Source organism: Podarcis cretensis (genome assembly GCF_951804945.1).
Source record: "Podarcis cretensis genome assembly, chromosome: 10".
Lineage (NCBI taxonomy): Eukaryota > Metazoa > Chordata > Lepidosauria > Squamata > Lacertidae > Podarcis > Podarcis cretensis.
Genome location: NC_137179.1, coordinates 473,124 through 496,487, shown reverse-complemented (window position 1 = coordinate 496,487; position 23,364 = coordinate 473,124). Strand labels below are relative to the sequence as shown.

The following is a 23,364-nucleotide window of genomic DNA, read 5'->3' as shown; positions in this document are numbered from 1 at the left end:
AGTTTTTTAGAATAAGCCTTTGCAAGGAAACCTAAGAACTCAAAATAGGAAAAAGCCTCTTCTTCAGTTTACACCCCCCTTCTCCAGCCAGCTGCTTTTCCCATTAGCTCTTGTCCTTTAACCTTAGGGAAATGTGGTTAGAGAGTCTGATGGGAGACACATGGTTTTATTTTCTATTTACCAACTTTAATTAGTGTTTTTTCAGCTTTTTTAATATTCTGTAATATGTAGGGTCAGTGTAACCTTTGCTCCCAGCCTGTAATTCCCTTTCACAACTTTGAGAACTTTGTCTTCTGCTATAAATCAAGGGGGGGGCGCTATTTAGGAAGATAAACATTCTTGCCAAAGTACTTAGGCAGATGTCCATCTGCCAGGCATAAAACATTTGAAAATCTTTAAGCTCATTAAGCCCCCTCCATTCCTGGTTAGAACAGCACCAAGACCTAAAACACGGAGGGATCTAGGCTCGTGGGGTGGGGAGGATGTTGCAGTTGTGGGGGGGGAGACCCCATTTTGCAGCTGGATCTCCGGGATCAGCCCCTCCCCCGCTCTCCTGAAGCCCAGAAGGAAGAGGGGAGGGGAAAACATTCCTTTCCCCCCTCAATTCTTTCCCTCCCTCACAGCACATCCTCCTCTCATCCCGCCCCCACCATCCCAAATCCCTCCCCCAATACATGGCTCATCCTCATCCCCCTCCTCCAATCCGGCTTCTGCTCCAGGAATGTGGGGGGGGGGGAGCCGGCCTCCCAACCTCCATTCTTCTCCAGGAAGTGGAGCTTCCACTCCGCATTGCTGCTTTGCCCCGTAGCTCTAGGGCCGCGCGCTTTCGGAAAGGGGAGGGAGGAGGCAGCCCCCCCCCCGTGGATGTTGCAGTAAAGGAGAATTGGGAGTGAGGAGAAAGAGGTAAAGGGCTCACGGGGGGTGGAGAGGGGAGAAAAGGACCCAGAGACCCCCACCAGCTCCCCCAAGTGCCTTCCGTAGGGCCTGGATCCTGCACGCGTGCTGCGAAGGGCGGAGATGGGGCGCCCACCCACGAGGACTCCCTGGCCCCGTTTCCCCCGCGCAGGCATCCCTGGGGCGCGGAGAGAAGCCAGGATAGAGACCCCCCTGTCCCCCCTTGCTCGTCTTGGGGGTGGAGAGCAATAGGGACGGAGAGATGGGGGGCGCACGGCAAGGGGTGAGCCAAGGGGGCGTCTGGGTGCAGGATGTTACCGGAAAAATCTGAGGGCTCCCTTGGACAAAACAAAGACACCAATCAGAGTAAATTGGAGCAAATCAGCAGCCTGTAGGCTTGGCCTTTATTGACTGTTGCAACAGGGTGCTCCCCTCACTTGCAGGAGAGAGGAAAGACACAGAAAAATGGTGTGCAAGACCTTATAAAAACTTTTGAAATTCCCCTCCTCTAGGTCAAGCCCACCCCCAGAAACATCATACATACATTACAGAAAGGAGGGGTTGAGGGAGGAGTTGCAGTAGTAACCTGAGTGTCCTGTCACCTGGCTGGTTCCCCCTCCCCATGAGTCAAGTCCAGGAGACAAAGGGGAGTTTGCAGTTTCCTGCCTCCTGAGAGAAGATCTGATCATTGTCCTTTGTTCCAGTCCATGCTGAATCCACTCCCATATGGAAGTTCTTTGTGATCTTGATTGTCTTCTGTCTGGGACCATCAGGGTTGGCATAGCAACTGGGCAGGGCTCCTGTGGATGTGCTGGGATGGTGAAGGGATTATGGTGCCCTGTATCAAACCTTCCCCATTTTGTAGTCCTTCCTTCATGGAGTAAAATAAAAGTAGAACAGTGCAAATCCGATGTATGGTTGATTTTCTATGAATTTATAAGAGAAGTGTAGCATATGTAGTGTGTGAGTGTGAGTGTGTGTGAAGTTTGTACAAACTGGATGATGGGGGGGGGGGTTCCTGCTACCAGGGGAGACTCCGGGAGAGGGGGGAAGGGCAGAGGGAGAAGACGAGGACCCAGAGACCCCCTCCAGCTCCTGAAATCGCCTTCCGTGGGGCCTGGATCCCGGCATGCATGCTGTGAAGGGGGCATTCCTCGCAGGGCAGACCCCTCACCCATTTCCCAGGCTCCACGCGTTCCATGAAAGGGTTAAGGGGCACGGGAGACGCCTGGATAGAGACTCCCTGTCCCTCCCTTGCTCCTGTTGGGGGGCCCTAGGATGGAGAGATGGGGCGAGCAGGGTGAGGGGCCAGTCGCGCCAGAGTGCAGGGGAAACTCCGGGAGAGAGGGAGGGGGTTGAGGAAGGGCAGCACTGGGGGGGGGGGGGGAGATAGGAAGACCAGTCTTTGGGGAGAAGTCTCCATCGTGGCGCCCACTGGAAATATCCGGAGCGCTGGGGGCTCAATGCAGAGAGAGGTGGACCACGAAGGGGTTAACGGGCACGAGCGATAGAGACCCCCCTGTCCCTCCCCGGCTCGTCTTGGGGGGCTCCTCCGGCTGGAGAGATGGGGGCGCAGGACGTGGGGGGAGTGGTGCCAAGGGAGCCCTGGATGCAGGGGAGACTCTGGGAGAGAGGGAGGGGTCAAGGAAATTGGGGGGGAGGGAGGGGAGCATTGGCAGGGTGGGGGGGGGAGTTAGGAAGACCAGTCGGGGGGGCGTCTCCATCGTGGCTTCCTTGGGGATTCTCCGGAGGGGCCGCCTTGGCCTCTCTCTCCCGCCCAGCAATCGACCCCCCCCCCCTTCAAGGCGACCAGAGAGGGATCCCTGGAAAGTCGGGGTCCTGTCCCCCCACCATTTCCTTCCTGCAATCACCATCCTCTTCCTACCCCATGAGCCCCTATAAGCCCCTGCCCTGTCCAGACGCAGCCATTCTGCCCAGTCCACCCACTGGTCCCCTGGAGAGGAGAGGAAATCCCGAGAGGAAGAGGGGAGGGGGGAGGCCTTCTCAGAAGTGGCTCTTGGTTTCCCCAATCCCACCCGGGAAGCAGCCAGAAACCTTTTCCTCTCTCTCAGGATTCCATCTTTATTGTCTTTTCCGCTGAGGGTGAGGATAATGTACACCTGTCATCAGAAACAGGGGTGCAGAGTCCATGGAATGGCTCTCAGGATTGATACAGAAGTTGCACCTCAAAAGGATTTCTGTTCCCCCTATTCTTTGAAGGCAGTTATAATGGAGTGTTTGAGGAACATCTAAGGACTCAGAGGGGAGAACCCATAGAGATGTATGGAGTGAGGAACGTGTTATTTTCAGATTTTACTCTTCTTCACAGCAATGAACTCAGCAGAAAATCCATCTTAAAAGCATGTCATGTATTTGAAGTTCTGGTGTTTATATGTAAAACTGTATAGTAATGAAATAATGAAGGTAACGTCTCACAATAGTGAGTATAATTTTAGATGTAAGGTACCTTTTGATAGTGAGGGGGAGTTGGTGAATCTGTATTTCTGGTGGTGAGTGAGGATTAGGGCTGGGCATATATTGATCTCATCCTATACCGGTTTCTAGACAACATATGTGTCAGAGCTGCCTCTAAGTCCCAGCTCACAGAGGACCAACGCTAGGCTGTAGTAATGTACAAAAGTCTTTATTGAAGTTCAGTTTCCATTTCAAAGCCACAGCGTGCAGCCCTACGTCTTAAACCCTAGACCGGCGAAGTCCCGTCTGAGTCTCCTCCCCTATGACACCAGTTTAAGATCCTAGCCCTGCTCCACCTTTTACGCTGTTCTCTCCTCCTCTGGGTCCTCCTGCCCGCTGGGGCATTGCCCTTTCTGGACTCTTCCGACGCTGAGTCGCTTAGCTCCTTCCCCTCCCTCCGGCGGGCTTTAGGACCCGGTTCCCAATCCTCATTCTCTGCTGTCCCGCGCTCCTGTACATTTGAACTTGCCTCTCGCGCCAACCCAGTGACCTTTCTCCTAACCGTTACAGTACTTCGGTCACTGCTTCCCTCTTCCGGGATACTGGCCGGATCTGCCCTCCCCTCCGTTGTCCAACTTTCTGATGGAGGCGTGGTCAGCCCTGCCTCATCTTCTCTCCCTGGTGGGGAATGCACTGGCCCCGATCCTTGGGACTCTTCACCCCCACTCTGCTCTGGTGGGGAAGCTGGTCCTGATTTCCAGCTACTGCTCTGGGAGTCCCTGCTGCCCCCTTGCTCCTGGCCACTGGCGCCCCCTTCTGTGAATCTTCCGATTCGCTGGAGAGGCTCATGGAATCCCTCGGTCCACTGTCCTCTTCTCCTACGCTCCCCTCGGATTCTTCCCCTTCGCTCTCCATCTCCTCTCTTCCCTGTGCCTCTGCTCCTGAGCCCCTGACAATATGTTTCAAAAACAATTGATATGGCAATACACCACAGATCCCAGTGTGTGTTTCTGGGATGCTCATTTGCCTGGAAGCAGCCGCAGAAAGCTTTTCTTCGTGATGCCCCTGCAGATGCTGAGTTCCTGAATTCCCCCCAAGACGACAGGAAGCGAAAGACACACATCCTTTGCCCTGTGTCCTTCCAGCCTCTTTCCTCCCTTGCTCCCTTCTGCCAGTTTGTGTGCCTGACTTGGATATCCTGTGTGGTGTATTTTTCTATTGCTGAAACTGGATTTGCTCTCAGGAGCAAAGTTTTGTGCCTCACTGGGGACCCAGTGAGAACTGTATGCTTTGAAAGCTCAGTAAACTATTACTGAAGAAGTCCTGCTGCCTCTGTGTGTGTTTTTGACCTCAGTGTGGGACTTGCTCTGCACGTGGCCCCCACCCTGCTGCTACTTGGCTCAGGCCCTGGAGTTGCTCTACTCAAGCATGCAAGACGGTTTTTGCACCAAACTCTGTCATCCCCCCACCGCATGATCTCCAAGCACTGATTCTTCACCAGAAATTCACCCCTGCCTCCTAAGCATTTTGAAGAAAACTGATAATACTGTAAGTTAATGGGTGATCCCCCCCAAGCCTAATTGCAAGAGGGGAATGGAGGGGCTGCAGGGACTAGGGAAGTCTCCTGGGGGGCTCATCTTCACTCACGAACCCCACGGGGCAACCCCAGAGCTCCTGCTTTTTCTGGGGTTTGGGGAAGACAGTACTTTCCCATAGTCCCAGAAGTTTTTATTCAGTCATGCTGCTAGAGAGTTTTCCTACCAGAGGCCCACAGTGCTGTGGCTGCTGTTGTTGTCATGGACTGGCTGGGTGCAGGGGGGGGGGGAGGCACCACCAGGGACTGGTGGTGGGATGGCAATGAGCAAAAAGAGGGAGAAAAGGGTGCAGACCGGAAGGGGAGATGTTGCAAGCTGAGGAGGAAACAAGGTTTGGTGAGCAGGAAGAGGCTGGGGCAGAGAGCAATTTAGGCTCAGAGGGAGGAGAGGAGGGGGCCAGGAGACCCAGAGGAGGCCGGCTGCTGAAGCACCCAGGGAGACTCCCCCCCCCTCCTGCTGTGACCAGCTCCCCTCTCCCCTGGTCTCCTGGAGCACACAAAGAAACCCTGTTCAGACCCCATGATCCTGCACATGATATTAACAGGTGTTTGTGTCTTTTTGTCTCAACATGCATCCCTTTAATCTTGTTGACAATGAACTGTACTTATTGCCCATTCAGCCTGTTTGGAGAGATCTTTTCGGAGCTCCTTGCAATCCCTCTTTGTTTGAGCAACTCTGAACAATTTACGGCCTTCAGCTGAATGGAAGTGGGCAAGGAAGCCCCACACTCACTCTGGTTGGAGGAATAGAGTCAGTGACCCCTATACTCAAAGGCGATGGCCACTTCCGGAATCCAGGAAGGAATCACCCCACCCTGGTCACACGCAGCTGGGCTCACTTGCCAGAGCCACCTGGAGGGCATGACTACAATAGCCATCATCCCTGACCACTGGTCTTGCTAGCTAGGGATGATGGGAGCTGTAGTCCAAAAGCAGCTGGAGACCCAAGTTTGGGAGACCCTGTTCTCCCTGAAGGACAAAGGGGGGTTCACTTGCATCAGAGCGTCAGGTGAGCCCTGCAGGATCAGGCCCAAGGGGCCCCTGTCCTCCCAGGGGCCAAGCAGGGCAGCACGTGAGCACCAGAGAAGGGGGGAGGTGCATTTCTTCTAGGGACGCATTTCTGGGGTCCCCACGGTCCATCCCAGCCTGGCTCCACTCTGCCAGGGCAGCTGGTTTTTGTTTCACAGCAAATTTCTAAATTCCAAAGACTCCTGCTTTGTGACATATCTGTGATTTATCAATGATTCTGTTGGAAGAGTATTATGGGAAATGGGCTCACTCGCTGGATCATCACCTTGCTGTGGTGAGTGGGCTTGCACCATCCCGATGGATTTCTGCCTGGGGCATGTGCTGCCCTTGATCGCCTCCTGCCTCATAAGGGATTATGGAGTCAGGGGGAGCCCTGGATCCCCCAATCCCAAAAGAGTCATTAGCCATTGGAACTAAGGATATTGGTCAGACCGTTGAATTTTGGCGATTATTTAACGTTTCTATGGCTTTCTATACACTTCAGGTTACAGACTCCGCTAACCCAGAAATAGTGCTCCAGGTTAAGAACTTTGCTTCAGGATGAGAACGAATTATGTACTTAACCTGAGGTACCACTGTATTGGATAGTCAGAGGAAACAGTCCAATTCAAGCTTCTGGCTGCAATTGTATCAGCTGCTTTTCTGAGCCTCTTGGCTCTTGTGCCTGGACGGGGCCTGTGTCCCCGGTCCTTGTCCTGGCCTGAGTCAGAGGCTGGGGTGGGGAGCTGGGATTTTCGGGGGGGTCGTTTAGCTGCCCCCCTCCATTCCTGGTTTGAACAGCACCAATACCTAAAACACGGAGGGATTTAAGCTCATGGCGTGGGGTGGGGAGGGGAGGTTTTTGCAATGTAAACATTGTGGGAGGGACATGGGTGGTGCTGTGGGTTAAACCACAAAGCCTAGGACTTGCCTATCAGAAGGTCAGCAGTTCAAATCCCCGAAACAGGGTGAGCTCCCGTCACTTGGTCCCTGCTCCTGCCAACCTAGCAGTTTGAAAGCACAATGTGCAAGTAGATAAATAGGTACCGCTCTGGCGGGAAGGTAAATGGCGTTTCCGTGCGCTGCTCTGGTTTAGTCATGCTGGCCACATGACCCGGAAGCTGTATGCCGGCTCCCTCGGCCAATAAAGCGAGATGAGAGCCGCAACCCCAGAGTCGACCACGACTGGACCTAATGGTGAGGGGTCCCTTTACCTTAAACATTGGGGGGGGGGAACCACTGGCGGAGGAAGAGGGGTGAGCCATGCCCCCAGGACACGTGCCAACCATGCCTCCGCCTGCTACACCACCCCGTGCCAGAGCATGAAGCGTATGTGGGCTTATGGTTTTGGTGCTTGTGGATCTCATGGGATTTAATGTCTTGCCATTATAAATGCACGGGGATAAGTGCATTTACACAGACACAATTCGCAAAAAGACCAAAACTCCAGCATGTAGCCGCAGGTGATACAACTGGAGCCTTTCTGCAAATGGCCTTTGCAACACAACTCACTGGGTGGTAACAAAGTATACACATTTGCCTCTTTGCAACGTAGTCCCGTTTCCTCAATGAATCCACCCATTTCTGGATGAAATAGAACTTCTGCCAGGAAAACCTGAGCTGAAATAGTAAGGAGAGCAAAACAGCAGCCCTGTCTGACCAAGCAGACTGGTCCAAAGAGCAGATCTCTAGGCCTGAATGAAAGGGGTCTGCGATGCTGGATTCTGGAGTCAAGAAATCCGCCCTTTCCAGTGATCTCTCCGGCTGGCCCGGAAAAGGCAGCGAGCAGGAATCCTCAGGGATCCCGACGGACAGACAGACTTGTCATGTTGCCAAAACACGAACTCGGAGTCTGATCTGATTTCCATGCAGAACTCATTTTGTGACTTCGCTGTTGGATTGTCGGGATCAGCCCCTCCCCCGCTCTCCTGATCCCCCCCTCAATCCCTCCCCTCCCCTCCCGGCACATCCTCCTCTCATCCCGCCCCCACCATCCCAAATCCCTCCCCCAATACATGGCTCATCCTCCTCCTCCTCCAATCCGGCTTCTGCTCCAGGATTGGGGGGGGAGCCGGCCCCCCACCCTCCCTTTTTCTCCCGGAAGTGGAGCTTCCACTCCGGATTGCTGCTCTGCCCCACAGCTCTAGGGGGGGGCGCTTTCGGAAAGGGGAGGGAGGAGGCAGGGGACCCCCCCAGTGGATGTTGCAGGAAAGGAGAATCGGGAGCGAGGAGAAAGAGGTAAAGGGGTCGCGGAGAGGGGAGAGGGGAGAAGAGGACCCAGAGACCCCTCCAGCTCCCCCAAGCGCCCTCCGTGGGGCCTGGATCCCGGCACGCGTGCTGCGAAGGGGCGGAGATGGGGCGCCCACCCACGAGGACTCCCTGGGGGGCCAGGAAAGGGCTAAGGGTTGCGGGAGGCGCCGGGATAGAGACCCCCCTGTCCCTCCCCATCTCGTCGGGGGGGGCAATAGGGACGGAGAGATGGGGGGCGCACGGCGAGGGGTGAGCCAAGGGGGCCTCTGGGTGCAGAGAAGACTCCGGGATGGGAGAGGGAGGGGGTCAGGGAAGGGCAGCACTGGGCGGGGGGGGGGGAGAGAGAAAGACCAGTCTTGGGGGGGGTCTCCCTCGTGGCTTCCTTGGGGACTCTCCGGAGGGGCCGCCTTGGCTTATCCCTCCCGCCCAGGAATGCCCCCCCCTTCAAGGCGACCAGAGAGGGATCCCTGGAAAGTGGGGGGTCCAGTCCCCCCACCCTTCCTTCCTACAAGCTCCATCCTCCTTTCACCCCATAAGCCCCTGCCCTGTCCAGACACAGCCATTCTGCCCAGTCCACCCACTGGTCCCCTGGAGAGGAGAGGAAATCCCCAGAGGAAGAGGGGAGGGGGGAGGCCTTCTCAGAAGCGGCTCTTGGTTTCCACAATCCCACCCAGGAAGCAGCCAGAAACCTTTTCCTCTCTCTCAGGCTTCCATCTTTATCGTCTTTTCCGCTGAGGATGAGGATAATGTACACCTGTCATCAGAAACAGGTGATACAGAAGTTGCACCTCAAAAGCATTTCTGTTCCTCTTATTCTTTGAAGGCAATGTCAGAGTGACTGACAAGCTGAGATACAACCCATCAGCATCCGATGACAGCGACTGCATGAATCTTCCCAGTCAAAGGAGCCATTTTCATGATAGACAGTGCCTGGGGCTGGAGGCTCTACACACCAGGTGTGCCTGTGCAGGCCAAAGACTGCCAGTATTAGCACAGGTGAGGTGTGTGACCTTCCCAAATTTACAGACTGTATGTGAATGAGAGTTCCTGGGTGGGATTATAGTTTATGGCAACCCTGTGATTTTCTCCACCCATAACATTTCATAAGCTAATATTGCAGTACGAATTCCAAATTAACTACAAAAAATCACATGGTAATAATAATAGTACAGTGTTACCTTGGATTAAGAACTGAATTCGTTCTGGAGGTCCATTATTAACCTGAAACTGTTCTTAACCAGTGGTACCACTTTAGCTAATGGGGCCTCCTGCTGCCGCCGCGCGATTTCTGTTCTCATCCTGAAGCAAAGTTCTTAACAAAAGGTACTATTTCTGGCTTAGCAGAGTCTGTAACCTGAAGCGCCTGTAACCCGAGGTACCACTGAAGACGTTATAGTATTAGTATCTTCCCCCAGCCACTCTGGGCAGCTTACAGTTCATATAGGTAAAGGTAAAGGGACCCCTGACCATTATGTCCTGTCGTGGCCGACTCTGGGGTTGCGGCGCTCATCTTGCTTTATTGGCCGAGGGAGCCGGTGTACAGCTTCCGGGTCATGTGGCCAGCATGACTAAGCTGCTTCCAGCAAACCAGAGCAGCGCACGGAAACGCCATTTACCTTCCCGCCGGAGCCGTACCTACTTGCACTTTGACGTGCTTTTGAACTGCTAGGTTGGCAGGAGCTGGGACCGAGCAACGGGAGCTCACCCCGTTGTGGGGATTTGAACTGCTGACCTTCTGATCGGCAAGCCCTAGGCTCTGTGCTTTAACCCACAATGCCACCCGCGTCCCTGCAGTACATATACAAGACAGTAAAACATCCAACATTAAAAACCTCCTGATACAGCTGTCTTCTAAATGTCAGGTGGTTGCCTGTTTCCTTGCCCTCTGAAGGGAAGGCATTCCATGGGGCAGGAGACCCTCTTTCTTGTTCCCTGAAACTTCACTTCTAACAGCAAGGGAACCAGCAGAAGACCCTCAGAGGCGGACCTCCCTGTCTGGAATGAGTGATGGGGATGAAGATGCTCCTTCAGGTCCACAGGGCCGAGGCTGTTGAGGGCTAGAAGTTGCAGATCTTGCTCCTCCATAATGATCAATGTATAGTTAGCAGAGTAGGAAAAAACACAGAGGCAGCAAAAAAATAATTCAGCTGTGAATTTTATTACTGAAGACAGATAAGCATGACAGGATCCAAAAAATAGCAAAAATGTAACTCACAGTAAAACCCTGACTTTGCAAACCAAAACAGCACTCAAGTAAGCAACAGCCAAGCAGAGTAGAGTAATAGCAGAATATGAAGTGGGAGCAGGCGCATTTCAATACTGTAATTCATATATAATTCAAGGTCAGAGTAACCCTGGGACTAGATAACAAGCCTCCAGGTGGACGTGCCCCATCTGCCCTTCACTTTCCTCTTCCGCACGGGCAGAATCTGCCTTCTGGACTGTGGGATTCACTGTTCTTCTCCTCCTCTCCATCCACCAGGGCTTGACTTCAGGTGCAGCAGAATTGCCCAGCCCCCCAAGGATTTGAGACCCATCAGCTTTCCTCACCTGGTTTAGCCGGCCGGTTGAAGCCGTTGCTTGAACCCCTGTTGCATGCTGACAGCTTCTGGAAGCCACAGGTGAGAGCTGAGTGCAGGGTGGGGACCAAGGGTGGAAAAATGACCCCAGGAGGTGCAGGACATGTCCCCCACCAAAGGAGAACTACAGCTCCCCAACACCCCATGACTTCTAGATTCAGGTAGGTAGCTGTGTTGGTCTGACACAGTTGATATAAAAAATTAAAAAATAGTCCAGTAGCACCTTAGAGAGCAACTAAGATTGTCCTGAGTATAAGCTTTGGTCTGCATGCACACTTCTTCAGATACACTGACACTGATGTCACCAGACCCTTAAATATCATGGGAGGGTGGGGTGGGGTTTTTCTCAGAAGGGTACTCCTACTACCATCTCCCACTACCCTCCACTATATGAAGAAGTGGGCATGCACACAAAAGCTTATACCTAGAACAAACTTAGTTGGTCCCTAAGGTGCTACTGGACTATTTTTTTACTTTTTTACTTCAACTGTGTCAGACTAATATGGCCACCTACCATTAACTACAGTCATCTCCTTGCCTTGAATATCCTGCTTTTCAGTGCCAGATTAGGATAGTCCTCTATCAGAAGACAAGCAGAGGATCAGGCAGCACATCATTATTATAAGGAGCAATGGGGGTGGGTGTTTCCGCCTAGGATTCCCATTTGCCAGCTGCTTTCCTTCTGCTTCTCCTGCTCTCTCCATGCAATGTGAGGCACGCAGACAGAGGTCCATCTCCAAGAACAGGAGCATCACTGAACACCCGTTCAGCTGACCCCAAGTACCAAGCCTTGTCACTAGTTCTCTGACTGACCCAGACCACAGTCCCTGGAAGAGATGTAGACCTGGGTCTCCCAAAATGGTCCATATAGTTCTCCTGAGGTCAGCGGGACTATGCAGGTGATTCATGAAGAACTAGAGATGGAAATGGGGGCAACCACTTGATTTGAAAGGATTTCCCACAGGACAACAGTATTCCAAGGTCATGCTGTGTTATTAAAGATGAGTTAGGATTATGAAAGGTTGATGCATTACTACCATTTGACATCATACCATTTTCATTTCCTAAAAATTGGGAATATCGGTAGGACATGGGAGAATGTAGGAGATGTTGAAATAAGGTGCTAATGGCGGTTGATGTATCCTTTTTCCCCTGTGTTCTCTTTCTTAAAACCCAAACAGGATTTCCTTTCTGTCCACTCTGGAAAAGGTGGTGGAGAAGACAGAATTGCAGGGGACAGGGCACCTTTCGTTTCATTAGGAATAGCCATTAAAATGTGTGAAATGTGGAATATGCTTCACTGAATGAGCACACATAGTTCACATCAACGAACACAAAAAATAAAGAACCCATTTAAAAGTATGGAGTGCGGAAAGAGCTTCTCTTTCAATGCAAAACTTAGAACACACCAGCGGACTCACACAGAGAGAAAATGTTTTAAGTGCAGGGAGTGTGGGAAGAACTTCAGTCAGAGTGGAAACCTTAAATTGCACAAACGGACTCACACAGGGGAGAAACCATATAAATGCATGGAGTGTGGAAAGAGCTTCAATCAGAGTGGAAACCTTAGAAATCATCAGCAGACTCACACAGGGGAGAAACCATTTAAATGCATGGAGTGTGGAAAGAGATTCAGTCATAGTGGACACCTTAGACAACATCAACGGACTCACACAGGGGAGAAACCATTTAAATGTATGGATTGTGGAAAGAGCTTCAGTCAGAGTGGACACCTTAGACAACATCAACGGACTCACACAGGGGAGAAACCGTTTCAGTGTATGGAGTGTGAAAAGAGCTTTAGTGATAGTGGAAGCCTTAGGAACCATCAACGGACTCACACTGGGGAGAAACCATTTAAATGCATGGAGTGTGGAAAGAGCTTTAGTGAAAATGGAAGCCTTAGGAACCATCAACGGACTCACACTGGGGAGAAACCATTTAAATGCATGGAGTGTGGTAAGAGCTTTAGTGATAATGGAAACCTTAGGAACCATCAACGGACTCACATAGGGGAGAAAACATTTAAATGTATCGAGTGTGGAAAGAGTTTCCTTTTTAATACAAGCCTTAAATCACATCAACGGACTCACACAGGGGAGAAACCATTTAAATGTATGGAGTGTGGAAAGAGCTTCAGTTATAGTGGAAACCTTAGAAGACATCAGCAGACTCACACAGGGGAGAAACCATTTACATGCATGGAGTGTGGAAAGAGCTTCAGTCAGAGTGGAGAGCTTAGATCACACCAACGGACTCACACAGGGGAGAAACCATATAAATGCATGGAGTGTGGAAGGTGTTTTCGTGATAGTGGAAGCCTTAGATCACATCAACGGGCCCACACAGGGGAGAAACCATTTCAATGTATGGAGTGTGGAAAGTGTTTTCGTGATCGTGGAAGCCTTAGATCGCATCAACCGGCTCACACAGGGGAGAAACCATATGAATGTATGGAATGTGGAAAAGAGTTCAGTCAGAGTGGAACACTTAAAAAACATCAAAAGACTCACACAGGGGAGAAATCATTTACATGTCTGGAGTGTGGAAAGAGTTTCCGTTGTAATGCAAGCCTTAGATCACATCAACGGACTCATACAGGGGAGAAACCATTTAAATGCATCGAGTGTGGAAAGAGCTTCAGTCAGAGTGGACACCTCTATATACACCAACGGACTCACACAGGAGAAAAACCATGTAAATGTATGGAGTGTGGAAAGAGTTTCCGTTGTAATACAAGCCTTAGAACACATCAACGGACACACACCGGGGAGAAACCATTTCAATGTATGGAGTGTGAAAAGAGTTTTAGTAATAGTGGAAGCCTTAGAAGACATCAACAGACTCACACAGGGGTGAAACCATATAAATGTATGGAATGTGGAAAGAGCTTCATTTATAGTGGAACACTTAAAAAACATCAACAGACGCACAGTGTGGAAAGAGTTTCCATTGTAATATAAGCCTTAGATCACATCAACAGACTCATACAGGAGAGAAACCATTTACATGTGTGGAGTGTGGAAAGAGCTTCAGTTATAGTGGAAACCTGAGAATACATCAACAGACTCACATAGGTAAGAAACTATTTAAATGTATGGAGTGCGGAAAGACCTTTGGTGATAATGGAAAGCTTAGAACACATCAACGGACATACACAGGGGAGAAACCATTTCAATGTATGGAGTGTGAAAAGAGTTTTAGTAATAGTGGATGTCTTAGGAAACATCAACAGACTCAAACAGGGGAGAAAGCATTTTAATGTATGGAGTACAGTAAATACTTCACTCAGAGTGGAAATCTTAGAAAACATCAGCAGATACACAGGGGAGAAACCATTTAAAGGTATGGACTGTGGAAGGAGCTTCAGTCAGAGTGGAACCCTTGTTTTTTGTCAACAAACCCACACAAAAGACAAACCATATAAATATCAGGAAAGTAGATAGAGGTTCACTCAGTGGAAGTTCATAATCAACAGACTTATGGACAGAAAGAACTTTAAGAGTTGAAACCCTTCAAACCATCAACAAACTCAATGGGGAGAAGCTGTTTAAATGAAAAGATTGCAAAAAGTTCTTTATTTATAATGGAGTGATTAAGGAACATCTAGGGACTCTCACATGGAAGAACCCATTTAGATGTATGGAGTGTGGGACGTCTTCCTCTCAGAGTCCACTCTGAGCAATGAACTCAGCAGGAAATCATTCCTAACAGCATGAGGTATATGTGAAGTTCTGGTGTTTATATGTAAAACATTATAATAATGAAATAATGAAGGCAACATCTCACAATGGTGAGTATAATTTTAGATGAAAGTACCTTTGGTTTTTGCACCAAACTCTGTCACCCCCCCCACCGCATGATCTCCAAGCACTGCTTCTTCACCAGAACTTTATCGCTGCCTCCTGCCCTGCGCGTTCTGAAGAAAACTTGGAATACTGAAATTGAATGGGATATTTTCCCCAAAGCCTAATTTCAAGAGGGGGAAGGAGGGCCTGCAGGTATCAGGGAAGTCTCCTGGGGGAACCACCTTCACTCTTGAACCCCAGGACAATTTACTGCCATCAGCAAACTTTGCCCCCTCCCTGCTCCCTCCTAAGTCTAGATCATTTATGAACAAGTTGAAAAGCCGCAGGTCCCAATACTAATCTTGAGGGGACTCTGCTTTCTGCTCCTCTCCATTCAGAGACTGTCCGTTTACTCTCTTGGTGTTTCAGAAGGAGGGCTGCCTTCAACAGAGGGGACACATTTCTTCTAGGGGCACATTTATGGGGTCCCCACGGTGCCCCCCAGCCTGCCTCCACTCGTCCAGGGCAGCTGCATTTTGTTTCGCTGCAGGTGAGGCTGCCCCCTGCAATGTGGGGTCTTAAAGGAACTTCATGGGGGGGGGGAATCAGCGTGAAGGAGCTTCTGGATCCTGTGCAGCCCCTCCCCACCTGCTCCCTTCAGGTTTTCTGAGCCCCTCCCTTTTTCATTTCAAGGATTGGGGGTCCTGCACAGCCCTCAGGGCACCTAAGCATCGGGGGGGGGAGCTATTTTGTTTGCTGAGGGCAGGAGTCACAATCCTGGCACACTGCAGGATGTCTGGGTTTTAGGTATGGGGGTGAGGCTCAGGTGGAAAAGAGGTGATAGGGGAAATATCCTGGGGTGTAGATTTTATTTTATTTTTAATAAATTTTATTGATTTTCCAAAAAAATCTTGAGTGTTCACTGGAAAGACAGATCGTGAAGCTGAGGCTCCAATACTTTGGCCACCTGATGAGAAGAGAAGACTCCCTGGAAAAGACCCTGATGTTGGGAAAGATGGAGGGCGCAAGGAGAAGGGGACAACAGAGGACGAGGTGGTGGGACAGTGTTCTCAAAGCTACCAGCATGAGTTTGACCAAACTGCAGGAGGCAGTGGAAGACAGGAAGGCCTGGCGTGCTCTGGTCCAGGGGGTCACGAAGAGGCGGACACCACTAAACAACAAATATCGAGATGTGGAAAAATGGAAACAAAATGTGGAAAATATGGAAAGCACAAGGAGAAGCAGGACTAAGATGTTGAGATCTGCTCCAGAGATCCAGACTGTGGGGAGGCCCAAGAAATTAATAAATACAATATGGACTATAATTTGATCTTTTTTATTCTTGTTTTTTTATTTTTTTATTGAAGTATTATGATTCGGTATTTAATTGGGGTGTGGATTTACTCTGCTGCACAGAGGTGAACCGTGGTGGTGAGGGCAGGCTGCCCCAGTGCCCACGCTTTGCCACTCCGCTCTCGGCTGGAGGAGGCAGGCAGTGAAGAGGACGGGGCGGAACGGAGGCAGGCGAGCTAACAAGTGAGGGGGCAGAGTTGGCTGCTGGGGGGGGGTGCACTTGAGCTTCTGCCTCCCGAGTTGCTCTGTCTGTCAGGTTGCCCTCATGTGCCCCCCCCTCCCAAGCAGGGCTCCCGTGCCTTGTCTGTCGTAATTGAAAGCAGGAGCTGAAGATTTCGCAAGCGGTAAGCTATAAGATAAAATAAGAAACTCCTAGAAGTAACAGATGAGGCTAAGAGATAGAGAAAGATCAATAATAATGATTATTATGGATTACAATTGGAAGTAGGGATAAGAAGTTTGTAATGAAAGAGGATATTGATGTTATAAATATGAAATTGGGAACTGCTAAATATGTGTTATGATGAAATTCAGATTGGAAGGTGTCGAGGAAGTCTTCTAGCAATGTAAATATACCAGGGAATAAGAAGAAGAAAAATTCTTCTTTTATCTTTTGCATTTTTATTGTTAAGTTTTTATGTTGTGTTAAATGTAATGTTCTTTTCTGTGTTTATGTTTATGTATTATAAGAGCCTGGCGTGCTCTGGTCCATGGAGCCACGAAGAGTCGGACACGACTAAACGACTAAATGACTAAACAACAACAAAATTACAAGAGAAAACCAATGAATATTTTTTTTGGGGGGGGGACCAGCACCTTCTAGCTTCGTCAGGGCAAGCATATTGCTAGGTGGGCGTGAGCTCCGTCTTCCTTGAGGCAAGTGTTCTTTGTCGCAGCTTTGCTTCATGAGAAGTCAAGCAGCAATTTGGAGCTCAATACGCCAAGGAGCAAACCAAAATTCTTGGCGTCCTCAGTTTAGGGCTAAACTGCAGAAGACCCTGCAATAAAACCCTGCATATGTTTGCCCAGAAGTATGCCAGATGGACGCTAGTGTAGAGTTTCCCCCCGCAAGTGTGCTTAGTAAACTCTGCAGTTCTGCAGCCGAATCCCAACGCATAAATAATGTTGCAGTCCTAACCAACCCCTGACTCCACTTCCCTGGGTGTATTCTGCACCGGACTGAGCAGACGGGGGGAAGATGGCACTCCAAGTGTATCTTAAACATCTTCCATCCTGTTCTCTATCGTCTTTCTACTACACCTTTAAATGCTGGCAGTTATCTGGTCTGGATAAAAGAGAACATGTTCCCGACAAGTGTGTGTGCATAAGTGCATGCGTAGGCTGGAATTTGAACTGCTGAGGCTGGGAGGTTTGCAAAAGAAAGCAAGGTGCAGGATGTCCAGTGGTAGCTGGCCAAGGGGATTGCTTGCATCTGAGACAGGAGACTGCTTGGGCATGAAGGTATCGCTGGACATGACTTTATAAGGGGATGTGAAATTCTGTCAAGAAGCTCGCTGGTACAATTCATGGGAACAAACCAACTTCGTATGAAACATGAATAGGGCGCTGTCTTTGCTCTGTAATCTTTTGACTCAGGCATGGTTCCACGCCACTCTCCCCCAAAACAATGATTTCTTTCTGAGGTCTCAGGTGATCCCAACTGGAGATGAGAATGTTGTGTGAGATGCACATGAGGAAGTTTCTCTGGTGATGCTTCAAGAAGAAGAAGAAGAAGAGTTTGGATTTGATATCCCGCTTTATCACTACCCGAAGGAGTCTCAAAGCGGCTAACATTCTCCTTTTCCCTTCCTCCCCCACAACAAACACTCTGTGAGGTGAGTGGGGCTGAGAGACTTCAGAGAAGTGTGACTGGCCCAAGGTCACCCAGCAGCTGCATGTGGAGGAGCGGGGAATCGAACCCGGTTCACCAGATTACGAGTCCACTGCTCTTAACCACTACACCACACTGGCTCTCAATCCCAGGGGTTTTGTTTTTCAAGCTCAGAATCTTAACTACTGAGCCTTGGAAGAAGTACGCTTACAAATGATTATTGGGTAGTGAAGGTGTGGGGTGTGAAATTGTATTGCAGTCAAATGCAACATTCCTACAATGCACATGCTGGGGAATGCTTGCTTTACTCAGCAGAAGACTTGCTCGTTCCTGCTGAGCTGGGACAGACTTCCTCTGCATGGCTCTTCATGTAGGTGTGGCCTGTTCTTGGACAGAGGAGCACACGGCCTCCATGTTCTGCTCTTCTTCTCCTTTTTGTGTTCCTACAAGTTAGGAAGAAGTGACTGCTCAGTTGCAGTCACTTGAGATTATTTCCCTTATGGGATAGTTCATGTCGAGATATTTAGAGTTATGTAACTTAAGTCTGCCTTCAGGGATCTTATTGTGAACTGGATGATTGTAAGTCAACTAGTTTTATGTTAACTTTAATCAGATAGTCGTGTCTATTCTTTTAGGAGGGATAGAAAAAGGGATCTTACCAGGAATCCTGAATACTGAGGCTCAGACGAGCCTGCAACTAGCTAACTGCTGTGTGATTTAAAAGAGGGATTGTTTAACAACTCTGCTAAGTTATAGAACTTGCCGACGCAAGTTAGGAAGGATATCATAAAAGAATATATCCTCTCCTGCCTCCCTAAACATTCCCACAGAAAGAGCCTGGGGTAGGATGTCACCTCCCCTTGGAGCGAGCGACCAGCAGGGATGCCTCTGAGCTGCCTCCGTGAGTTATGCTCCGCCCACCGTTCCCCATACAGACCTCTCTGGCAATGGTTGCTGACTGCTTACTGTGCTTCCTGCCCATGCTGCCTCGTTTTGAATAGGATGGGGGGGCAGTCCTCTGACAACTCACAGAGCTGTTTTCAGGATCTGGAGGGCAAGGACTGGTGTAGTGTAGCAGTTACAGTGTGAGATGTGAGTCAAACTCCTCTTCCTGCAACCTCAACTCTTCGTATGCATGGGGATTATAACACTGGACAGCCTTGCAGGGCCGTTGTTTAGATTACTGAGATAATAAATGTTATATTTTGTAATGCTTTAAATGTGCTAAAGTATTCTTAAGTAAAGCTGAGTATTGGTTGGTGCAAAGTGAAAGGGCCGAGAGGCAGAGCCAATAGAAGAAGACGAAATCCAACGAGTAATAAATCATAGAATCATAGAGTTGGAAGAGACCACAAGGGCCATCGAGTCCAACCCCCTGCCAAGCAGGAAACACCATCAGAGCACTCCTGACATATGGTTGTCAAGCCTCTGCTTAAAGACCTCCAAAGAAGGAGACTCCACCACACTCCTTGGCAGCAAATTCCACTGTCAAACAGCTCTTACTGTCAGGAAGTTCTTCCTAATGTTTAGGTGGAATCTTCTTTCTTGTAGTTTGGAACCATTGCTCCGTGTCCGCTTCTCTGGAGCAGCAGAAAACAACCTTTCTCCCTCCTCTAGGTGACATCCTTTTATATATTTGAACATGGCTATCATATCACCCCTTAACCTCCTCTTCTCCAGGCTAAACATGCCCAGCTCCCTTAGCCGTTCCTCATAAGGCATCGTTTCCAGGCCTTTGACCATTTTGGTTGCCCTCCTCTGGACACGTACCAGTTTGTCAGTGTCCTTCTTGAACTGTGGTGCCCAGAACTGGACACAGTGCTCCAGGTGAGGTCTGACCAGAGCAGAATACAGTGGCACTATTACTTCCCTTGATCTAGATGCTATACTCCTATTGATGCAGCCCAGAATTGCATTGGCTTTTTTAGCTGCCGCGTCACACTGTTGGCTCATGTCAAGTTTGGACTGGACTGGACCTAACAGTCAGGGGTCCCTTTACCCTTTACCTTTAAGCCCCATGTTATGCCCCCCCCCAACTACATCACTCATACATCACGGTTACATCATGAAAGGGGAGGTCTGGTGGCAGGAATCTGAGCATCCTGGACCCTGCCCCATGGTTCCCCCTGCCCTCCACCAAACACCCATCAAGTGAAACAAAACAGATACTTACTTTTCCCAGCCAAGTGAATCACACCCTTTTGTCTTCATCTGAGTTTGGTATTTCTGCAATGGCTACTCAGGTATCAGGATGCCAGGGATTATCACTCAGGCAGAGGGGCTGCTGAGTAGCTGAGCTCACATGTCTATGTGGATTTCTGAAGTTCTCCCAGTGAGCCAGTACATAGAGACATTTTTCAGTGAATTCTTACATTTGGTATCGTGCAGCAGAGGCCCTTTGAATAGAGAGGAAGAAACTGTGATGAAGTGTTTTGTAGGGACAAATCACACAAGTCACAAAAGTGATTATGCTGATTTTGGTAGTGGGCTGCATGTGCATGAGATCTGCTTTCCAGTGATCTTTCAGGCTGGCCAGGAAAAGGCAGGGAGCAGGAATCCTCAGGGATCCCGACGGACAGACAGACTTGTCATGTTGCCAAAACACGAACTCGGAGTCTGATCTGATTTCCGTGTACAACTCACTTTGTGGCGCAACCGGGGATGTTCTTGGGGTGCTCTCTCTGTGACGGGGGGGGGGGCGATTATTTGAGGGTGTACAAATTGCAACGCGCTTTAGTTCTGGGCTGCTTCACTCCTTGCATGGGGGGGGGGGCTCTGCCTGCAAACAGATCAACAGCTGCCTCGCTTTCTTCCCGGCCTCATTGTGTTACCTCTGTCGGAGACACAAGGGAGGAATTTTACCTGCGTGTCGGGGCTGTGTGTGCAGAAGCCCAAGCCCCATTTTCCCCGCAACAGAGGAGCCACAGAGCCCGACCCGCTGCTCAATGTCCACCAAAACATGGACGGATCTAACTTCGTGGCGTGGGGGAGGGAAGGATTTTTCAATGAAAACATTGTGGGGGAGGGGACCCCACTTTGCAGCTGGATCTCCGGGATCAGCCCCTCCCCCGCTCTCCTGATCGCAGAAGGAAGGGGGGAGGGGGAAACCTTCCTCTCCTCCCCCCCCTCAATTCTTTCCCTCCCCTCCCGGCACATCCTCCTCTCACCCCGCCCCCACACGTTGCACCCCTTCCTCCTCCTCCTCCAATCCGGCTTCTGCTCCAGGAATGGGGGGGGGGGAGGTATCCCCCTCCCAAACTGCCTGCTTTTCCCGGATGTGGAGTTTCCACTCCGGATTGCTGCTCTGCCCCATAGCTCTAGGGGCGCGCGCTTTCGGACCACCCCCCGTGGATGTTGGAGGAAAGGAAAGGAGAATCGGGAGCGAGGAGAAAGAGGTAAAGGGGTCGTGGGGGGGGGGGAGAGGCGAGAAAAGTACCAAGAGACCCCCGCCAGCTCCCCCAAGCGCCTTCCGTGGGCCCCGTCGGCAGGGTCTGGATCCCGGCACGTGTGCTGCGAAGGGGGCTTTCCTTCGCCCCTTAGGCGCCTTGGCAGGGGCGGACATGGGGCGCGCACCCAGGGGGTCCCCACGAGCGCCCCTTGCCCCGTTTCCACCGGCCCCGCGGGGAGAGAGGCGGGCCATGAAAGGGTTAAGGGGTGCGAGAGAGGCCCCCTGGATAGAGACCCCCCTGCCCCTCCCGTGCGCGTGTTGGTGGCCCCCTCCGGATGGAGAGAAGGAACCGCCCGGCGAGGGGCGAGCCGAGCCACGTGGGGTCTTTGGGTTAATAGAAGTTTAAAGAACTGCTCCTTTTCCCTTACGGGGTAACCAAAATCCCATATAGAGGTCTTTTGTAGGTTCTGTATCGGTAGGAGAAAATAACAGAGACCAAGCAGAGAATATTGAGAAGTAAAGCAGCTAGTAAGCCTGATCTTTAATAATAATAATAATAATAATAATAATAATTTTTATTTATATCCCACCCTCCCCAGCCAAGGCTGGGCTCAGAACGGCTAACAACAGTAAAATAGACAACATTCTGAAATCATTTCATTATAAAATCAGTTTAAATCAGATTCATGGCAACTGTTAACAGGGTCCTCACTCACCCCATGCAGGAGAGAGGAGGACCCAGAACAAAGATGTGCCTGCCCTTATATAGACATTTTAAATTGCCCACCCTGGAGTCCAAGACCGCCCCCAGAAACATCATACATACAACACAGAAAAGGTGGTCTACAACAGAAAAATCTGGGTTTTGGCCGCTCTTTTGTTATTATAACTACTCAAGGGCATCCTGATAAAATTTGCAGATGACACCAAACTGGGAGGGGTAGCTAACACCCCAGAGGGCAGGATCACACTTCAAAACGACCTTGACAGATTAGAGAACTGGGCCAAAACAAACAAGATGAATTTTAACAGGGAGAAATGTAAAGTATTGCACTTGGGCAAAAAAAATGAGAGGCACTGTCAGAGCTGCCCCTAGGTCCCAGCTCACAGAGGACCAACGCCAAGCTGTTGTTATGTACAAAAGTCTTTACTGAAGTTCGGTTTCCATTTCAAAGCCACAGCGTGCAACTCTACGTCTTAAACCCTAGACCGGCGAAGCTCCATCTGAGTCTCCTCCCCTTCCACACCAGTTTAAGACTCTAGCCGTGCTCCACCTCTTCCTTAGCTCCTTCCTCCTCTGGGCCCTCCTGCCCGCTGGGGTTTCATCCTTTCTGGACGCTTCTGACACTGACCCCCCTGATTTTCCCCCCTCCTTCCAGCGGGCTTTAGGACCTGGTTCCCTATCCGGGCTACCTGCTGTGCCGCTCGCCTGTACATTTGAACTTGGCGCGCGCGCCCAGCCGGCAACCTTCCTCTTGACCGTTCCCCCGCTCTCCGATGGAGGCATGGTCAATCCTGACTCATCTCCTCTCGCTGGTGGTGAATACGCTGGTCCCGATACCTGGGACTCCTCCCCCCCACTGCACTCTGGTGGGGAAGCTGGTCCTGATTTCCAACTGCTGCTCTGGGAGTCCCCGCTGGCCCCTTGCTTCTGTGGTGTCCCCCTTGTGGCCCCCCTTGCCCTGGCCACCGGCGCCCCCTTCTGTGAATCTTCCGATTCGCTGGAGAGGCTCATGGAATCTCTCGGGCTACTGTCATCTTCTCCTACGCTGCCCTCGGATTGCTCCCCTTCGCTCTCCATCTCCTCCCCTCCCTGCACTCCCGCTGCGTCCCTGACAGGCACAAATACAAGATGGGTGACACCTGGCTTGAGATCAGTACATGTGAAAAGGATCTAGGAGTCTTGGTTGACCACAAACTTGACATGAGCCAACAGTGTGACGCGGCAGCTAAAAAAGCCAATGCAATTCTGGGCTGCATCAATAGGAGTATTGCATCTAGATCAAGGGAAGTGATAGTGCCACTGTATTCTGCTCTGGTCAGACCTCACCTGGAGTACTGTGTCCAGTTCTGGGCACCACAGTTCAAGAAGGACACTGACAAACTGGAATGTGTCCAGAAGAGGGCAACCAAAATGGTTAAAGGCCTGGAAACGATGCCTTATGAGGAACGGCTAAGGGAGCTGGGCATGTTTAGCCTGGAGAAGAGGAGGTTAAGGGGTGATATGATAGCCATGTTCAAATATATAAAAGGATGTCACATAG

General features: G+C 50.5%; 3 protein-coding genes across 19 annotated transcripts in view; 2 read left to right on the top strand and 1 right to left on the bottom strand.

Annotated features, from left to right (window-relative positions):
• The window catches only part of LOC307225037 (uncharacterized protein), a 155,562-nt gene extending 140,967 nt beyond the window's left edge, over positions 1-14,595 (top strand). The window contains exons 4-7 of one of the 4 annotated variants that reach the window (XM_079992694.1): positions 8,985-9,157; positions 10,644-10,782; positions 11,922-14,188; positions 14,314-14,595. In XM_079992694.1, coding sequence (XP_079848820.1) covers positions 12,045-13,703 — 1,659 coding nt within the window. In that variant the 5' untranslated portion in view covers positions 8,985-9,157; positions 10,644-10,782; positions 11,922-12,044 and the 3' untranslated portion in view covers positions 13,704-14,188; positions 14,314-14,595. Of the gene's footprint in view, positions 1-8,984; positions 9,163-10,643; positions 10,783-11,921 lie in introns of all 4 variants that reach the window. The other 3 variants (XM_079992693.1, XM_079992695.1, XM_079992696.1) reach the window with 3 other exon arrangements.
• Positions 1-23,364, bottom strand: part of LOC307224976 (uncharacterized protein) — a gene marked incomplete at its 5' end in the record, with an annotated part of 128,027 nt that overhangs the window by 52,714 nt on the left and 51,949 nt on the right. The gene's annotated exons all lie outside the window — the stretch shown is intronic.
• LOC307225007 (uncharacterized protein) overlaps positions 1-23,364 on the top strand; it is a 74,430-nt gene that overhangs the window by 40,192 nt on the left and 10,874 nt on the right. For 3 of the 10 annotated variants that reach the window (XM_079992576.1, XM_079992571.1, XM_079992567.1), the window contains exon 1: positions 20,904-21,107. The exons of 3 other annotated variants lie outside the window; for them this stretch is intronic. The gene's annotated coding sequence lies outside the window, so the exon portion shown is untranslated. Of the gene's footprint in view, positions 1-7,955; positions 8,150-9,463; positions 9,485-20,320; positions 20,345-20,903; positions 21,108-23,364 lie in introns of those variants that run through there. 4 more of the 10 variants (XM_079992574.1, XM_079992569.1, XM_079992575.1 and 1 more) reach the window with 3 other exon arrangements.